The sequence below is a fragment of the Eubalaena glacialis genome, chromosome 19, assembly GCF_028564815.1.
Source record: "Eubalaena glacialis isolate mEubGla1 chromosome 19, mEubGla1.1.hap2.+ XY, whole genome shotgun sequence".
NCBI classification, from domain to species: Eukaryota; Metazoa; Chordata; class Mammalia; order Artiodactyla; family Balaenidae; genus Eubalaena; species Eubalaena glacialis.
In genome coordinates, this window is record NC_083734.1 from 57,405,269 (window position 1) to 57,418,820 (window position 13,552).

The 13,552-nt window shown below is 55.7% G+C and overlaps 1 protein-coding gene and 1 non-coding gene across 9 annotated transcripts in view; one reads left to right on the top strand and one right to left on the bottom strand.

Moving 5' to 3' along the window:
• Positions 1-1,061: 1,061 nt before the first annotated feature.
• The window catches only part of TTYH2 (tweety family member 2), a 39,972-nt gene continuing 27,481 nt past the window's right edge, over positions 1,062-13,552 (bottom strand). For 2 of the 8 annotated variants that reach the window (XM_061175262.1, XM_061175255.1), the window contains exons 7-14: positions 12,010-12,079; positions 11,686-11,741; positions 11,105-11,197; positions 10,795-10,887; positions 9,093-9,235; positions 8,266-8,448; positions 7,725-7,836; positions 1,062-2,845 (exon numbers count right to left, since the gene is read on the bottom strand). In XM_061175262.1, the coding sequence (XP_061031245.1) occupies positions 2,765-2,845; positions 7,725-7,836; positions 8,266-8,448; positions 9,093-9,235; positions 10,795-10,887; positions 11,105-11,197; positions 11,686-11,741; positions 12,010-12,079 (831 nt within the window). In that variant the 3' untranslated portion in view covers positions 1,062-2,764. Of the gene's footprint in view, positions 2,846-4,002; positions 4,903-7,724; positions 8,449-9,092; positions 9,236-10,794; positions 10,888-11,104; positions 11,198-11,685; positions 11,742-12,009; positions 12,080-13,552 lie in introns of those variants that run through there. The other 6 variants (XM_061175259.1, XM_061175258.1, XM_061175256.1 and 3 more) reach the window with 6 other exon arrangements.
• LOC133080997 (small nucleolar RNA SNORA35) lies at positions 3,512-3,639 on the top strand. The gene has a single exon (XR_009698674.1). It is a non-coding gene; the product is annotated as a small nucleolar RNA SNORA35 (small nucleolar RNA).

A 13,552-nucleotide genomic window follows, 5' to 3' on the forward strand; every position in this document is an offset into this window, starting at 1 on the left:
AGGAGTTTAGGAAGAGAATGCAGCAAGGCCCCGCTGCAAAGCTGGGAGAGGTGGCCCACCACACGACACCCGCCCCAAGCCCATGTAATGGCACAGAGGTGCCCAGCCGGGGCTCTGGGTTACACACTCCTGGCTCTGACACTCTCTCTGTTATCGACCAGGGTTCTTGGCCTTACCCAACCAGTAGAAATTGATTAGAGGTCAGACAAGAAATTCAGGCCAGGCTTTATTGGGGCCTCTGCTGCAGCAGGAGAGAGCGAAAACAGGTAACAGTTTCCCTTGCTCGCTCCCCGAAGAGGGGGGAGAGCTGGTTCCTTATATGCGGTGAGGGTGGGGGTGTGTCCGGGGGTCCGGCTGGAAGGGTGGCTGAGGTGGTCTGCCCACCCCACGGGTGATGCTGTGTGCAGGGGGCATGCGCAGTGCCCTGCTTTTGCTCCTGACACCGTTTTTGGTCCCAGCTCCTCAGAAGTGGCGGTTGGGTTTTTGGGGGTCTTGTTGTCCAGAATTTGCCCCAACTGCACAGGCACGCAGTTATTTTTAGTCCCTTATAGTTTCTTTGTATTTTGTTGCTTGAGGAGACGTGTGTCCAGGTGCAAGCACTGCAGCAAAGGGTCCCAGGTCCCAGCCTGTCTCAAGCACTGCAGCAAAGGGTCCCAGGTCCCAGCCTGTCTCAGCTCCAACTAAGTCCTTACTCTCTCTCTGCACCTCTGTTCTTTTATTTACAAAATGACCTCATAAGGTTATTATGAGGTTTAACAATTAATGAATACTTGGGACAGTCCTTGGTACACTGGAGATACTCAATAAATGCCACTCATTATCAGCAACCTTAGAAGCGATGACCTTTAAAGGGAACTTTGGAGACTCGAGCAGAAAGGCCTGTCCTTGGTCCCGAAGAGCAGCAAGGTCACCCACCGGAGAGGCCCTGTGACATGCATTCAATAGCCCTTTCAATCCTTCATACTGAAACCTGCTCTGGAGCCCTCCCCGCGCATAACCCAGCCAGAAGGTGCTGTCAGGTACCCTCGTCATTCCCAAAGTTGAAGAAGTTGGAGACAGTGTGCATTTTAGTACCAGTGGTTTATTTCTCCCCCAGGTGAGGGCACACATGTATCAAGCAGAGGTGTGCCCACATGGCCCCTTCAGGAACCACCCAAGGGATTCTAGTTTAGTTTTACATGCATTAAAAACAACTCTAGTCGCCAACAACGAGTGTTAAGAAGCATCACCCTGATGTCGCCAAGTCCTGTCTGCACGTGACAGGGCCTCACGAAGGTGGGTTCGTGGTGCACGTATGTACAGGTGAGTGGGGGAGACAGAGTCCCGGCGGCCCCGTGGCCCCGCTGTCGTGGAGGCTTGGCTGGGGGCTGAGAACCACTCTGCTGTCAGTGTTCTGACCAGAAGGAGGCGCTTCCAAAATGGAAATGGAGCCCTTGTCCACAGCCACACTACCCAGCGCCCCTGCTTCGGTATGCAGGGCTGCGGAGGCTCCCGGGCCACGCACTCTTCGTCGGCAGGAGGTTGGAAGCACCAAAGACCCTAACCCTGGATCCTCAGCGGGAAGGATGGTGGGTCATTATCTCCTCCTGGTCTACAAGCTCCCAGCAGGTGTAGGTCAGGGGCTGGGGGACAATGGGGTGGGGAGGGGATGGTGGGAGAGGTAGGGAAGACACCTGTCTTCACATCAAGACACAGTCAGCCCATTCTGCTAAAACCTTTTATGACAAACTTTCCTGAAGACAAAAGGGAGGGGAGAGTTGACCTGGGCATTCAGCCAGTCTCCTGGACCAGACTCTGTTCATGTTCAGACTTGCCTCTTAGAGACTTTGTTCTCTCACAATGCCTCCCTCGGGGTGGGATGAACCCACATCCCCATCAATCAGCATCTTGGGACAGGATGTCTCACTGATCTTTATTTTGGTAGACAAATCAGGTGGGAGGGATGAACCCTACATCTATAGTAAAAACCGGCTGTGCTGTGAGTTTCAATTCTTTGGATAATCAAAATCTTTAAAACACTGGCAAAAAAGAGTTAGAATTGCTTTCAAAGTGTCTGTGAATACCTGAGACTGTCCCTATCTGCAGTGAGCAAACTCACAGCAGCGATTCTGGAATGGAGGTGAGGCGACAGAGGGTTACAGAAAGACAGGCCCACCCCTGCCACCTGGAAGCCCACCAGGCACGAGGCTCTGGTCCCCCAGCCTCCTATGCAGAGCCTGCCAATGCCTTCCCCTGGTGGCACAGGAAGAGTCTACCTGGCCCCGGGAGACTGATTTGGACAGTGTCTGGTCTCATCAGGGATGTCATCTCCTGATCAGCCCTTCCACCTTTACCTGTGGGGAAATGGCACCCATCCGAGCAGCCAGGAGGAGGCACAGTCCAGGCAAGGGGACCCTCAAGCCTGACCCGGTCCCTCCTCACTGTCATTCACCACCTGGTGAGGGTGGGATGCAGGGGCAAACTGAGCCAGGCTCCCAGCTTAGGGACGGCCAAGCACCTGGAGGGCATTTCCGGTGTGGAGGGGAGGTCAAAGGAGGGAGAGGCTGGTCCAAGTCATGGGTCTTCTGTGCCTGGGAATCTCAGCCAACCCCAGGCCGATTCTCCCTGAATCTCAGCCACTCCCTTGCGCCAGCAGGAGCCTTCCAATCCTGCAGGTCCACGCACAGTCTCTAGATGCCTTTGGTTTCTATGAAAGAAACACGTTTGCATTTGCCTTAGTTAAAAACCAAAACGGATCAAGGAGGCAGGAACTCCCGAAAGTGTGTTAGGCTGGAAACTCATTCCCATAGGGCCTCAGGTGTTCATCTGCCACGGACAGGTAGGTGGCCCTCATGCTGGGAGAGTACTGTGGGAGAGAGGGGAGGGGACAGTCAGAACAGGGTCACACATCACCCGTTAAACCAGACACCGCACTAGCAAAAATGCTGGAACTTCTGAGGAAGTGCGAGCTGGGCCAGCCACAGCGGCCGGGCACCAAGTTTCAATGTCAAGGCCTCGTGGGGCTTATCAGAGGAGAGTCGAGTGGCCTGGGCAGGCTTCGTGTTTGCTGATGCTTCCAACCCTGGGGCCATCAGGACATCTGGGTCCCAGCCTCAAACTCAAGACGCACACACCGACCAGCCACCCTAATGCACCAGTGTGCTTAGGAGCCCGCCTAGTGAGCAGGCTGAGGGCACAGGCCCACTGACTCAGAGAGCCAGGTTCAAATCCCAGCTGTGCACCTTGCTCATCCCATGACCTCGGCGGAGGTTCTCCAGTCACTCCAGGCCTCCGTTTCCCCACCTGCACAATGGACCTAAGAGCACTCAGCTTTTCCACTGAAAGGATGGAATGATATAAAGCAGGCAAGACCCCTAACACAGGGGTTCTCAAACTTGGCTGTGCATCAGAGACACTGCAGGGGCGGGGGTGGGTCTAAAAGCATCCTGAAACCTAGGCCACACCCACCAGTATTTTTTTGACGTGATAAAACACACATAACATAAAATTAAGCCTTTTAAAGTGCCACCACCAGCACTGGCAAGTGACCCATTAGGCTCCTCCTTGACCGACGGCCATCGAGGAATGCAAAAGCAAATCCCTCCGTAAAGCTGGGAGAGTCGTGCTGTGGGCTACACCTGCATGCAGGTGGGTACATATCTCCTGGGTCCTGGGACCCTGCCTAAGACAAGTGAGGAGGTGGAGAGCAAATCAAGCAGCTCAGAATCTGCTACTACTAGATAAAAGTGACGATGTCTGAGTCAGCTTAATAGCAGGTGCTCAATAAATGTTATCACCATTATTGCTTATTATCATCATTATTACTAGCTGTGTAGCTCAGCAATTCACATTAACCCTCTTAGACTCAGTGTCCTAGTTCGTAAAACAAGCTTGACACTACTGGAACGATCTAAGATCGTCAGGGTGATTATATTACAAGATAAATTCATTTAAATTCGCTGGCAAATTGCTCATTAAGGGTTAGGACAGGAGAGATAAGTTGTTTTCTCCTTTTGATGTGAGAAAAATGAGACTATAATTATCTTACAGAAAAAAAAAAATAAAGTGCCACCAGTATTTTTTTGTAAGTTCTTCCAAGTGCAGCCAAGTTGGAGAAACACAAAGTTTAAGCGTTCATTCACAGGAGATGTTAGCCAGCCTCTGCTCGGAAGTAGAGATGCGGCTTCTTAGGTTAGCACATCTCACATCACACGTAGGACCTGAGATTCTGCATTTCTAACAAGCTCCAGGTGCTGCTGGGCAGCTAACTGCAAGTAGCAATGGTCCACAGGACCCTGACTGTCTCCTAGCGCTAGGGATGTTTCCGGGGTCCAGGTCTAGGCCGTTCACACCAGAGATGGACGAAGGTTTCCAGCTGGGGAGCAGGGAGTAGGGGCCTGAGACTCCTTAACCCAGTGGGTCTCAACCAGGGGCAATTTTGCCCCTGCCCAGGGACATCTGGTTAATGTCTGGAGGGATTTTCAGTTGTCATGGCTGGGGGCTATGGAGTGGGGATGCTACTGGCATCGCGTGGGTGGAGGCCAGGGACGCAGCTAAACCTCCGGCAGTGCACAGGACAGCTCCCGTGACACACAGTGACCTGGCTCAAAGTGTTGGTACGCCGAATGAGGAAGCCTGCCCCTGAGCAGGCTTCAGGCTTTACCTGGGAACAGGTCAGACATGCAAACCCCCGAGCCCCGCCCCAGATATTCTGAATCAGAAGCAGGGTGGGCCCAGCGGCCTGTGTTGTCCTGAGTCCTCCAGGTGATGGATGTTCAAGAGTGAGACCCTCCTCCTTGAAGCAGTATTTTCCAAACTTGATGACGAGGTTCACCCGGGCTACGTCTGCAGTGAAGTCCCTGGCCTGGTATTTTTAAACAAGTGCCTGGGTCATTTTTGTCCATCGGGCCCAGGATACGGTGCCTGGAAAGACAGGAGGTGATTCCTAGAAAGCAGAGCTAAGGGAAAACACATTTCTAGCCGAGGGAAGAGGCTGTAGGTTCCGATGGCCTGGCTTGATATCACCCACCTTAGTGAAATCCCCAGTGTCCCAGAGATGGAGCTGGCAGGGGGAGGGATTTTCCGTACACCGAATGCACTGGGTACTGATGAATAATATTTAGAGCAGGTGCAGGGGGAGAGTGGGGAGCGGTCAGCTGTGTCCTCTTTATTGGGGCTCACGTCCGTATCCTCCACGCTGTGGCTTCCTTGGTCAGCAGGCTCAGCTGTCTCTTCATGCCTCTTGCATGGTAGGAGGGGAGGGGGGTCATCTCTGGGGCAGGTGGAGCTGGGTAGGGCAGGACAGTCAGCTCTGCCAAAGCAACTGCAGTTTCTGGGCTGGTCTCAATTATAGCGCGGGAAGGTTTAGTCTGTCCTTGTCCTTGCAAATAAGGTCAGTTCTTGATTATCTCTGCTAATGTCAGGGAGAGTGGCCTGGATCTTTCAAAACAGAAGGTAATCCGAAATTCATTTTTATTTGGCATCCCAGTGCCTTGAGTAATTTATTTTTCACAGCAGCGGATCTCCCCTAATTATGTTGTACTGAGATTAATATTAAAATCAATCTGCATTCCTGGGGCCACAGCAGCTGGCGGGAGGAAAAAAGGAACCCAAGAGGCTTCTGGTTTAGAGAGAAGCCAGCTTGGGATTTCAAAGGTGCCAACTCTGGAAGCAGGCTTGGACCAGCCGCTCTCCCTGCCTCAGGCCCCCAGGGAGCAAGGGCAAGGCCTGGGTCTAGTGCTGTTTGTAAAAGGACAGCAGGGAGGCGCTCTGGGCAAAACCCAGCAAGGTGGGGAGAGCCAGAGGGTCGGTCTGGGCACGACACTGCACACATTTGGGGCCGATCATCCTGTGTGGTGGGCGGTGCCCTGTGCTCAGCAGCACCCCTGGCCTCCACCCACTAGATGCCAGTACCAGCGACCCCCCCAGGTGTGACAACCAAAGATGCCTCAAGACATAGCCAAATGTCCCCTGGGGGAGCAAACGCCCTCCTGGGTGAGACCCAGTGCTCCAAGGTAAGGCTCAAATGTCACCTCCTTAGACCCCGAAGGAGCAGTTCCTCCCTCTAGGTCCTAAAGCACCGTATGGCACTTATTACAACAGCTTTCTGAGTCTCTCCCCCCAGCCCCTGCAGACTATCCACGTCCTGAAGATGGGGGCTGGGTCCCCATCTCTCTTTCCGGGGTCCGGCACTGTGGTTTTCCCCAGGAGCACTCGCTGGATTCCCTGAGTGCACGTGAACATCGTGGTTCTCAGGGCCAAGGTCTATTTCATTAGTTCCCCCGTCCTTGGGGGTCCAGGGCTCCTAGCTCACCAGCTGGACGGCTCCTTCCAAACTACTTGGATGGGGCAGGTGAAACACCTCGCCCAGCCCAGTGAAGGCAGGGGCTCCTTCCCCGACAGACCCCTGGCTCAAGAATGTAGACTTCAACCTGGTCTTAGAGCCCCCTCTTTCTTACAAAGGCCACGCCTCCGTGGAGGAGGTGGGGTGGGAGGAAGCTTGAGTGACAGCAGAAGGAGGGGGTAAAATAAATAGGCGGCTCAGTCTTACGGCACTTACTGCATCACACAAACATGCTTTCGTAAGGATCAGTTTCTCCAATGCTCCAACCACCTATGTGGTGTGCTATTACATCCCCATTCTACAGATGGGGAAACTGAGGCACAGAAAGGTAAAGTACTCGCCCAAGGCCACAGAGGTCATAAGCAATGAGCTGGCATTGGAACCCAGGCATTTGGTACTGGAGTCTGTTTTTTTTTCTCTTTTGGCCGTGCCACGATGCTTGCAGGATCGTAGTCCCCCGACCAGGGATGGAACCTGGGCCATGGCGGTGAAAGAGTGGAGTCTATGTTTTTGAACCTCAGCTGTCTCTATTTGCAGCTCTGTCTCAGCCAGTAGTATGAGGCGACCCTAATACTTCTCCAGGGGCAGACAGCCGGCCCACCCCTCACACCCTGATGTTGCGTCTAGGTCCCCTGGCTGGGGTGGAGGGTGGGTGGGAAGTGCGGACCCCACTTGGGCACAGCCTGGGGACATCAGGAGCTGCGGTGGGGGGGGTTTGGGGCAGGCAGGTCTGGTATTAGCCCTCCCAGACCTGCCACCACAGGGGCCCCTGACCCTCTAGCCCAGGGTGTCAAGGTAAACGTAAATCTAAAAAGAAAAAATTTCCCCGGTGCAAAAAGGGAAAGAAATGCTTCTTTGAGCAGCATTTCCTTTAGAAAGCTGATCATCATAAATTACTCCTATGTCCCTTTGAGAGGTGTATAAACCTTTTTAAAGGCCAACGAAGGCTCTCAGCAGTTTTACAATCCAGGCACGTTTTCTTCCGGGGCTGGGAGCCATCTCTGAAATGGTGGCATCAGGAAGACTGTCCCCCATCTCCCTGGCAGTTAGTGAGCCCTGATGGCCACACGATTACCAGGTGGATTTAGGATGAACCAGTGTGACAAATGGTGCTGCCGAGTCCTATTGTTGGCGGACGGGAACCGTTTATCTTGAGGACAGGTCTGGAATGCGGTGCATCTATCTGCCTGGCTGTGTAGGATGAGCTCTGACTTTACAATCCCCTTAGCAGACAGCCTGCGATGTGCATGGCAGTCTGGTTTAATGCTTATCTGGTAACAAAACTGTTTCATTCCTTTCTACCTCTGTGGCGGGGAGTCACTGGGTCTGCAGGAGGTTTTTTTCCTCAATTATTCCCCCCTCCCCACAAGGGCAGTGCCTTTGCCCCGGGAGCCCAGGTTACCGTGGGCGGAGGGGAGCCTCGTCCAATGAGCGGCACATTCTCGTAGCGTGGGTTCCCACCGAGGAGCACAGCTTGGTTCCTGCTGGGCCGAAAGGAGCGGGGGGTGCTCGGGCTGGGGAGGTGGGGTGGGGGGTGTCTGCTCAGATTTCTACAGGAGGGTCCCGGGGGTGTGCAGATGGGAGATGGAAGAGGACCACGGATGGACGGGAGGGAGTGAGGGCAGGAAGACAGGGAGGCCTGGGGAGGAGCAGATGGGGTGATGGTGCCAGGAGCAGTGTGGCCTGGAGAAAGGCAGCTTCTCGGGCCTTCAACCTGCCCTGCAAGCTTGAGGCAAAAGACCTGACACCTGCAGGGGCTCTTCCTCCAGCACTAGATGCTCCCCGGGGGCCTTCCCACCTGGCATCCCGGCTGCAGCGAGGGGACCGCGCTGGCCTCGGATGCCTCCTCCCCACCCGGCTCTCTGGACCCAAACGTGCTGCCCGCAGATCCAGCCCGATGTGTCGGGGGAGGTACCGGGGAGGCCCTGGGAGCCCTGCCGTACATGTACTCCGAGACGGGGGCATTGGAGATAGTCTGGGCCGGGGGCTGCAGGCTGGTCTGGCTGCCCAGGCCGCTGCTGTAGCTGCAGAAGCTGCGAAGCTGCCCGCGACGGGGGTGGTGGGCGGCGATGCGCCGGGCCTGGGGGTTGAAGGGGTCATCGTCGATGTCGTCGTAGTCTCTATCCCTGGAATGACACGTAGGACATGGCCAGCTGTGAGGGGCGAGGGAGGCTCCAGGCAGTGGGGTCCTGGCCCGCTTCCCAATCTTTCCTCCCAGGACTCTCCCTCTGGCCACAGGTGTCTCCTTGAGGTTCTCTGGTATTATTCTGCTCCATGCCCAACTGCACATCCACCTCCTCCAGGCAGTCCACCATGCTGACCACAGGCACACGGACCCTCCCTACCCTGCTTCCTTTTCTGATCTACTCTCAAGACACTGAAATACCATCTTGTCTCTGTCTATCTCCTCAACGAGACTATAGGTGCCCTGGTGCTACAATATGTCCTTCTGGTATTCTGAGGCACCCCTCCCAGCAGCAGCATCACACCACAAAGTCCTGCAGAGGAAGAGGGGATAAGCAAAGGATGCCAGGCTGTGGCATGACGCTGTCACCATCCTTGGCCCTGCTCCTGCCCTGGCCCCCTCCAACCTCCTCTTGGGGTTCTGTCTGGACTTTCAGGGACGCTTGGGCAGAAATCCAGCCAGCCTGTTGGGGCTGAATGCCTGGTCCCCCTGCTGCCCTTCTCCATCCCAGGTTATCAGCTCTCGGTTCAGTCACAGAGCTGAGCCTCCCGCCTCCTCCCCCAGGAAGCCGCCCAGGCAGCCCACCTGGTGGCAAAGTGCTTCCAGGCCCCTGGCCCCATGCAGATCATGGTGGAGAAGGCGAGGGCGGCCAGGAGGGAGAAGAGGCCGAGGTACAGCAGGCCCTTGAGGCCGTCGTAGCAGATGCCAGTGAGGGCGTCCAGGTAGTCCTGGCGGAGGAAGAGGGACACATAGCTGGAGGGGGAGTGGGACACAGCCTGGGGTCTGAGCTGGTCTCTGAAAGCCCCTCTCCCCCAGCCTGGACTCGGGATCTCTGCCCCTCCCCCATCCCAAGCACCTTGAACAGCCACTCAGGGTCCACACTCGGGACCCTGACACTATGGGGCTTCTCGGGTTCTCTCTACAAGCCTTTGCTGAATACCTACTGTGTGCTGGGCTCTGAACAGGACAGATGAACTTGCGGGGTTGGGGAGCCAGGGGGCGGGGGGCATTTAATCTGAGGCGAGGATGGCAAGGAGTGGAGTGTGCCTTGAGCACCTGAGGCAAAGCAGACAAGCTTGGTGTGTTCAGGAAAGAGGAAAAAGGCCAGCAGGGGACGGGTGAGATGGCACCAGGTCATGCTGGGCCTCGCAGGACAGGCGAGGAGTTTGAATTTTACACAAGGTGATGGGAAGCCATGGGCAGGTTTGGGGATGGGAGGGATGTGATCCTATTCATTTTTAAAAGACCGCTCTGGCTCCCTGGCTGCCATATATGAAAGGTAAGGGGGCAGGAGAAAAGTGGGGACCGGTTGGGAGGTCACGGTTGTCACCCAGGGGAGCGGGAGGGCGCTCGGACCAAGGCGGGACCTGTGGAGGGAGAGAGAAGTGGACAGAGCAGGATATATCTGAGACTATAGTTGTGAGGACTTGCTGAGGGATTGGATGTGGAAGGGGAGGGAGGGTACTGGGGCGGCTCCCACGTTCTCAGCTGTGAAGTCAGACTGCTGGGGTCGGAAACCCAAGCCCTTGAATTGATAGCTCTGGGATCTTTGGTAAGCTACTTTTTAGGTATACATATAGATAGATAGATAGGCAGATAGATACATCTATCTATCTGCCTATCTATCTATCCATCTATCCATCCACATACATAGACACACACACACATGTTGCTTATCTATAAAATTTCCCATAAAATAACATGTATCTCACAGTAAAACTGTGAGGACTCAATGACATGTTGGATATAAACTGCACAGAACAAGGCTGAACACAGAACCAAGGACTCAGTAAATGGCAGCTGTGAACATTATTACGAATATTTGCTCGAAATCCACACGGGATGTGAAAGCCATCGACATGGCCTCACATACTCCCAGTGTGTTCCCTGCATGATCGTCCGATATTCCAAACTCCTAGAGATGACCCTGGCAATGAGAATGGGATGTCCACTTGCAATTCAGGAATTGGTCAGGTGGACCACATGGCTGGGAGTCTGGGCAACGGGGAACAGCCTCCCTCATACAGCTCAGGGCCCCCCAGCGTTCTAGAGGTAAACGGATCCAACTCTCCTACCCGCACCCCCTGGTACCTTTCACTGAGGCTCCCCGGCTGGGCTACTGGAGAGAATCCAGAAGCCAGGCACCTCTTCTACCCCATTCCCTGAGCCTGAAGGGAGCCCAGGCAATCACTCTCCCAGCCTCGGCAGCCTTCTCTCTGGGAAGATGTGGCCTGCTGGGGTGCCCCCCCACCGCCTTCCACCCGCGCCCCCAGGGCCACCCCGGCACCTTGTGCAGCCCCCGGCAATCCAACATGGCCATCAGCTGGTGGAGGCTGGATTCGGATGAATTCAACAGGAGCTGGATTCTGAGCAGATCTTTCTGAAGCCGGAAGAAAGAAAGAGGCGAACATGCAGACAGACGCAGAGGCAGAGCATGAGCGCTGGGGGCAGGGCTTGTGGATAAAACCGCAAACCGCGGCTTGTGCAGAGAGGCCTTTAAAGCCAAAGGAAGCGGCTAGACTGCCGGGAGGGAGCACTTTCTTTCCATAGCCTGGTCTCCGAAGCCCGGCCCTGTGGGAGGTGGCCGGCCACCTTACCTCTGCTGTGGGGAAGAGCGGGACAGCAAACTGCAGCAATCCCGTCACCTGGATCTGCATGCTGGTCAGCGAGCGCTGGAAGACGGTCAGTGCCTGGGCCAGGAGACACCGAGGTCCCGCATGAGCTTCGATTCCCAGGAGCCCCCCCAGCTGCCTGATTCCCCGGCAGCCCCTCCCCCGTCTGCAGCCGCAGTCGCTTCCCGGATCCTGGCCCTTCCTGCTTACAGGAGGTCTTCCCCTCAGCCCTCAGGCTTCTCGAGAGCCACACCATTCTCTTGCTTCCTGCTACTCTAAATGTCCTGCTGGGACAGCCTTGCCCTGGGGGCTTGTGAGAAACGCAGAATCTTGGGCCCCAACCCAGATCTACTGCACAGCCTCTGCCTGGTAACCAGCATCCAGGGTGACGGATGGGCATGCCCGCTGACCAAGAGCACTGTCCCCTGCAGAGGACCCCAAAGAAGCAAAGAACATCCAGCCACTGCCACCTTATTGGTCAGTGCTGGGGCTTGGGGTCAAGAGGGAGCGAGCTGACCACCGAGGGGGCTGGGGGCAGGGGGAGGGCTGGGCTGGGCGGGCCGTACCTGCTGGAAGGGGCTGCTTGTACTCTGACTGCAATACAGGTAGTAACGGGTCACCTCTGCAAGGCAAAGACACTGGGTCAGGCAGGCGCTCACATGTGACCAGGTGCTCATCCATCCTCAGCGGCCAAGCCGGTACCCGAGCTCCCAAAGGAGGTAGCTTCTAAGAAATGACCCAGTGGTCCAGCTGGACCTGAAGTACAGGGGTGGGAGGCACTGGGTGACTACAGTGCTGAAAGCGGTAAGTAGAGGCACAGTCTGGCTGACCACGGGCCTGGACTGAGCATCCTGAGTGGCTCTGACCACAGAGGCCCGAGAGCTTGTTACCTGTGCGGAGCTGGCCCTCCGTGATGTTCAGGATGAAGGCGTCGGGAGCCGCACAGAAGTCGCCGGTGCCCTGAGCCGGGGGAGAGACGGGAGGGGTGGAGGAAAGTCACACACCGGGGCCCTGGGAGGAACCAAGTGCCCTTGGCCCCAGGCACGGGGACCCCACAGCTCAGACCTCGGTGGGCCAGAACAGTCAACAGCCATCCTCCCTGCACTCGAATCTTGGCTCTGCCCCCGCCCAGCTCTGTAACTTTACAGACAAATGCCTTATCCTGTGTCTCAGCGGCCTCGTCAGTCACATGGAGAGAAAAACGCTATTCACCTAATGAATTAATCTACATAAAGTACTCAGAAAAGTGGCCAACAGCAGGCACTACTGTTAACTCTTACTTCCAAATGCCTCTTCTGGGATGGACCTGGGTCCAGGGTAAGCTGCGGGATGAGTTTTGGAGAGTTATTTGCACCATGGCCTTATTTGCTCATCTCTGTTTTATTTTTTGTCTTGCTGTTACCAAGTCCACCCCCGCTCTGCGGCTGTCCATCTATGAAGCCTCCTTCAGAATCTCTTTCTAAAGAACTACATTGATGCTGAATCCATCTTTGAGCTTTTGGGTGCAGGTCCTGTCATGATGAGATGGGGGACCAGGAAGAGCACGGGGCTGAGAGGACACGGGTTCCAGGCTCTGCCACTGCCGCGCTGGGGGACTGGGACACGGCAGTGCGGCCTGGCTAGGTGACCACCAAGGGCCCACAGGGCTGAGTGGAAGCACGTCTGGGCCCTGGAAGAGGCAGCAGCAAGGAGGCCATCCTCTGAGCCACGCCCTCCCCAGATCTGGCCTGGGGCGTGCAGTGGGACACTGCGGTAGAGGGGGGACTTCCACCTTTCAGAGCTGCCAGGGGAAGCTCTGGTCCTCTGGCCCGTTCCTAGGGGCACCCCGGCTCCAGTGCGTGCTCTCCAAGCCGGGGACTCCTCTCCACGGCCCTTTCCTGCCCGTGCCCTGTCCTCCTTCAGGAAGGGCTGCCTCAGGGGGCAATGCTGGAGCATCGCTCATTCATTCACCGAGTTGACAAATATTTATTGAGTACCTACTAGGTGCCACACGATGTTCTAGGCATGAGACACAGTGGCAAGCTGTACTATGGCACTTACGGTCTAGAAAGTGTGTGTCTGGGTGGGATTGGGGAATCAAATGCCCCTCCAGATACAGAGCTCCCACAGAGCCACATCTGTACACGCACACATGCACACATATACATGCTCACACAACCACATGCCTCAGGACCCTGGGAGAACCGTTTTATACTCAAATCACTAGGGTCCATCATCAGACTGGTTTATTATTATAAATCAGAGCTGCTGCACCAGCGGGCCCAGGGGTGCACCCTCACCCCCCTTACAGGAGTGGCAGAGAGAGGGGAGCCAGAGCCAAGCAGGGGGATGGGGGGGCCTTGGGAAACATGAAGAGCAAGGCCGCCATCTTGGTCTGGGTCACCCCCAACAAGTTTGGGATCCAAAGAACAGGAGGCCGCTGGCAGAGGCTCC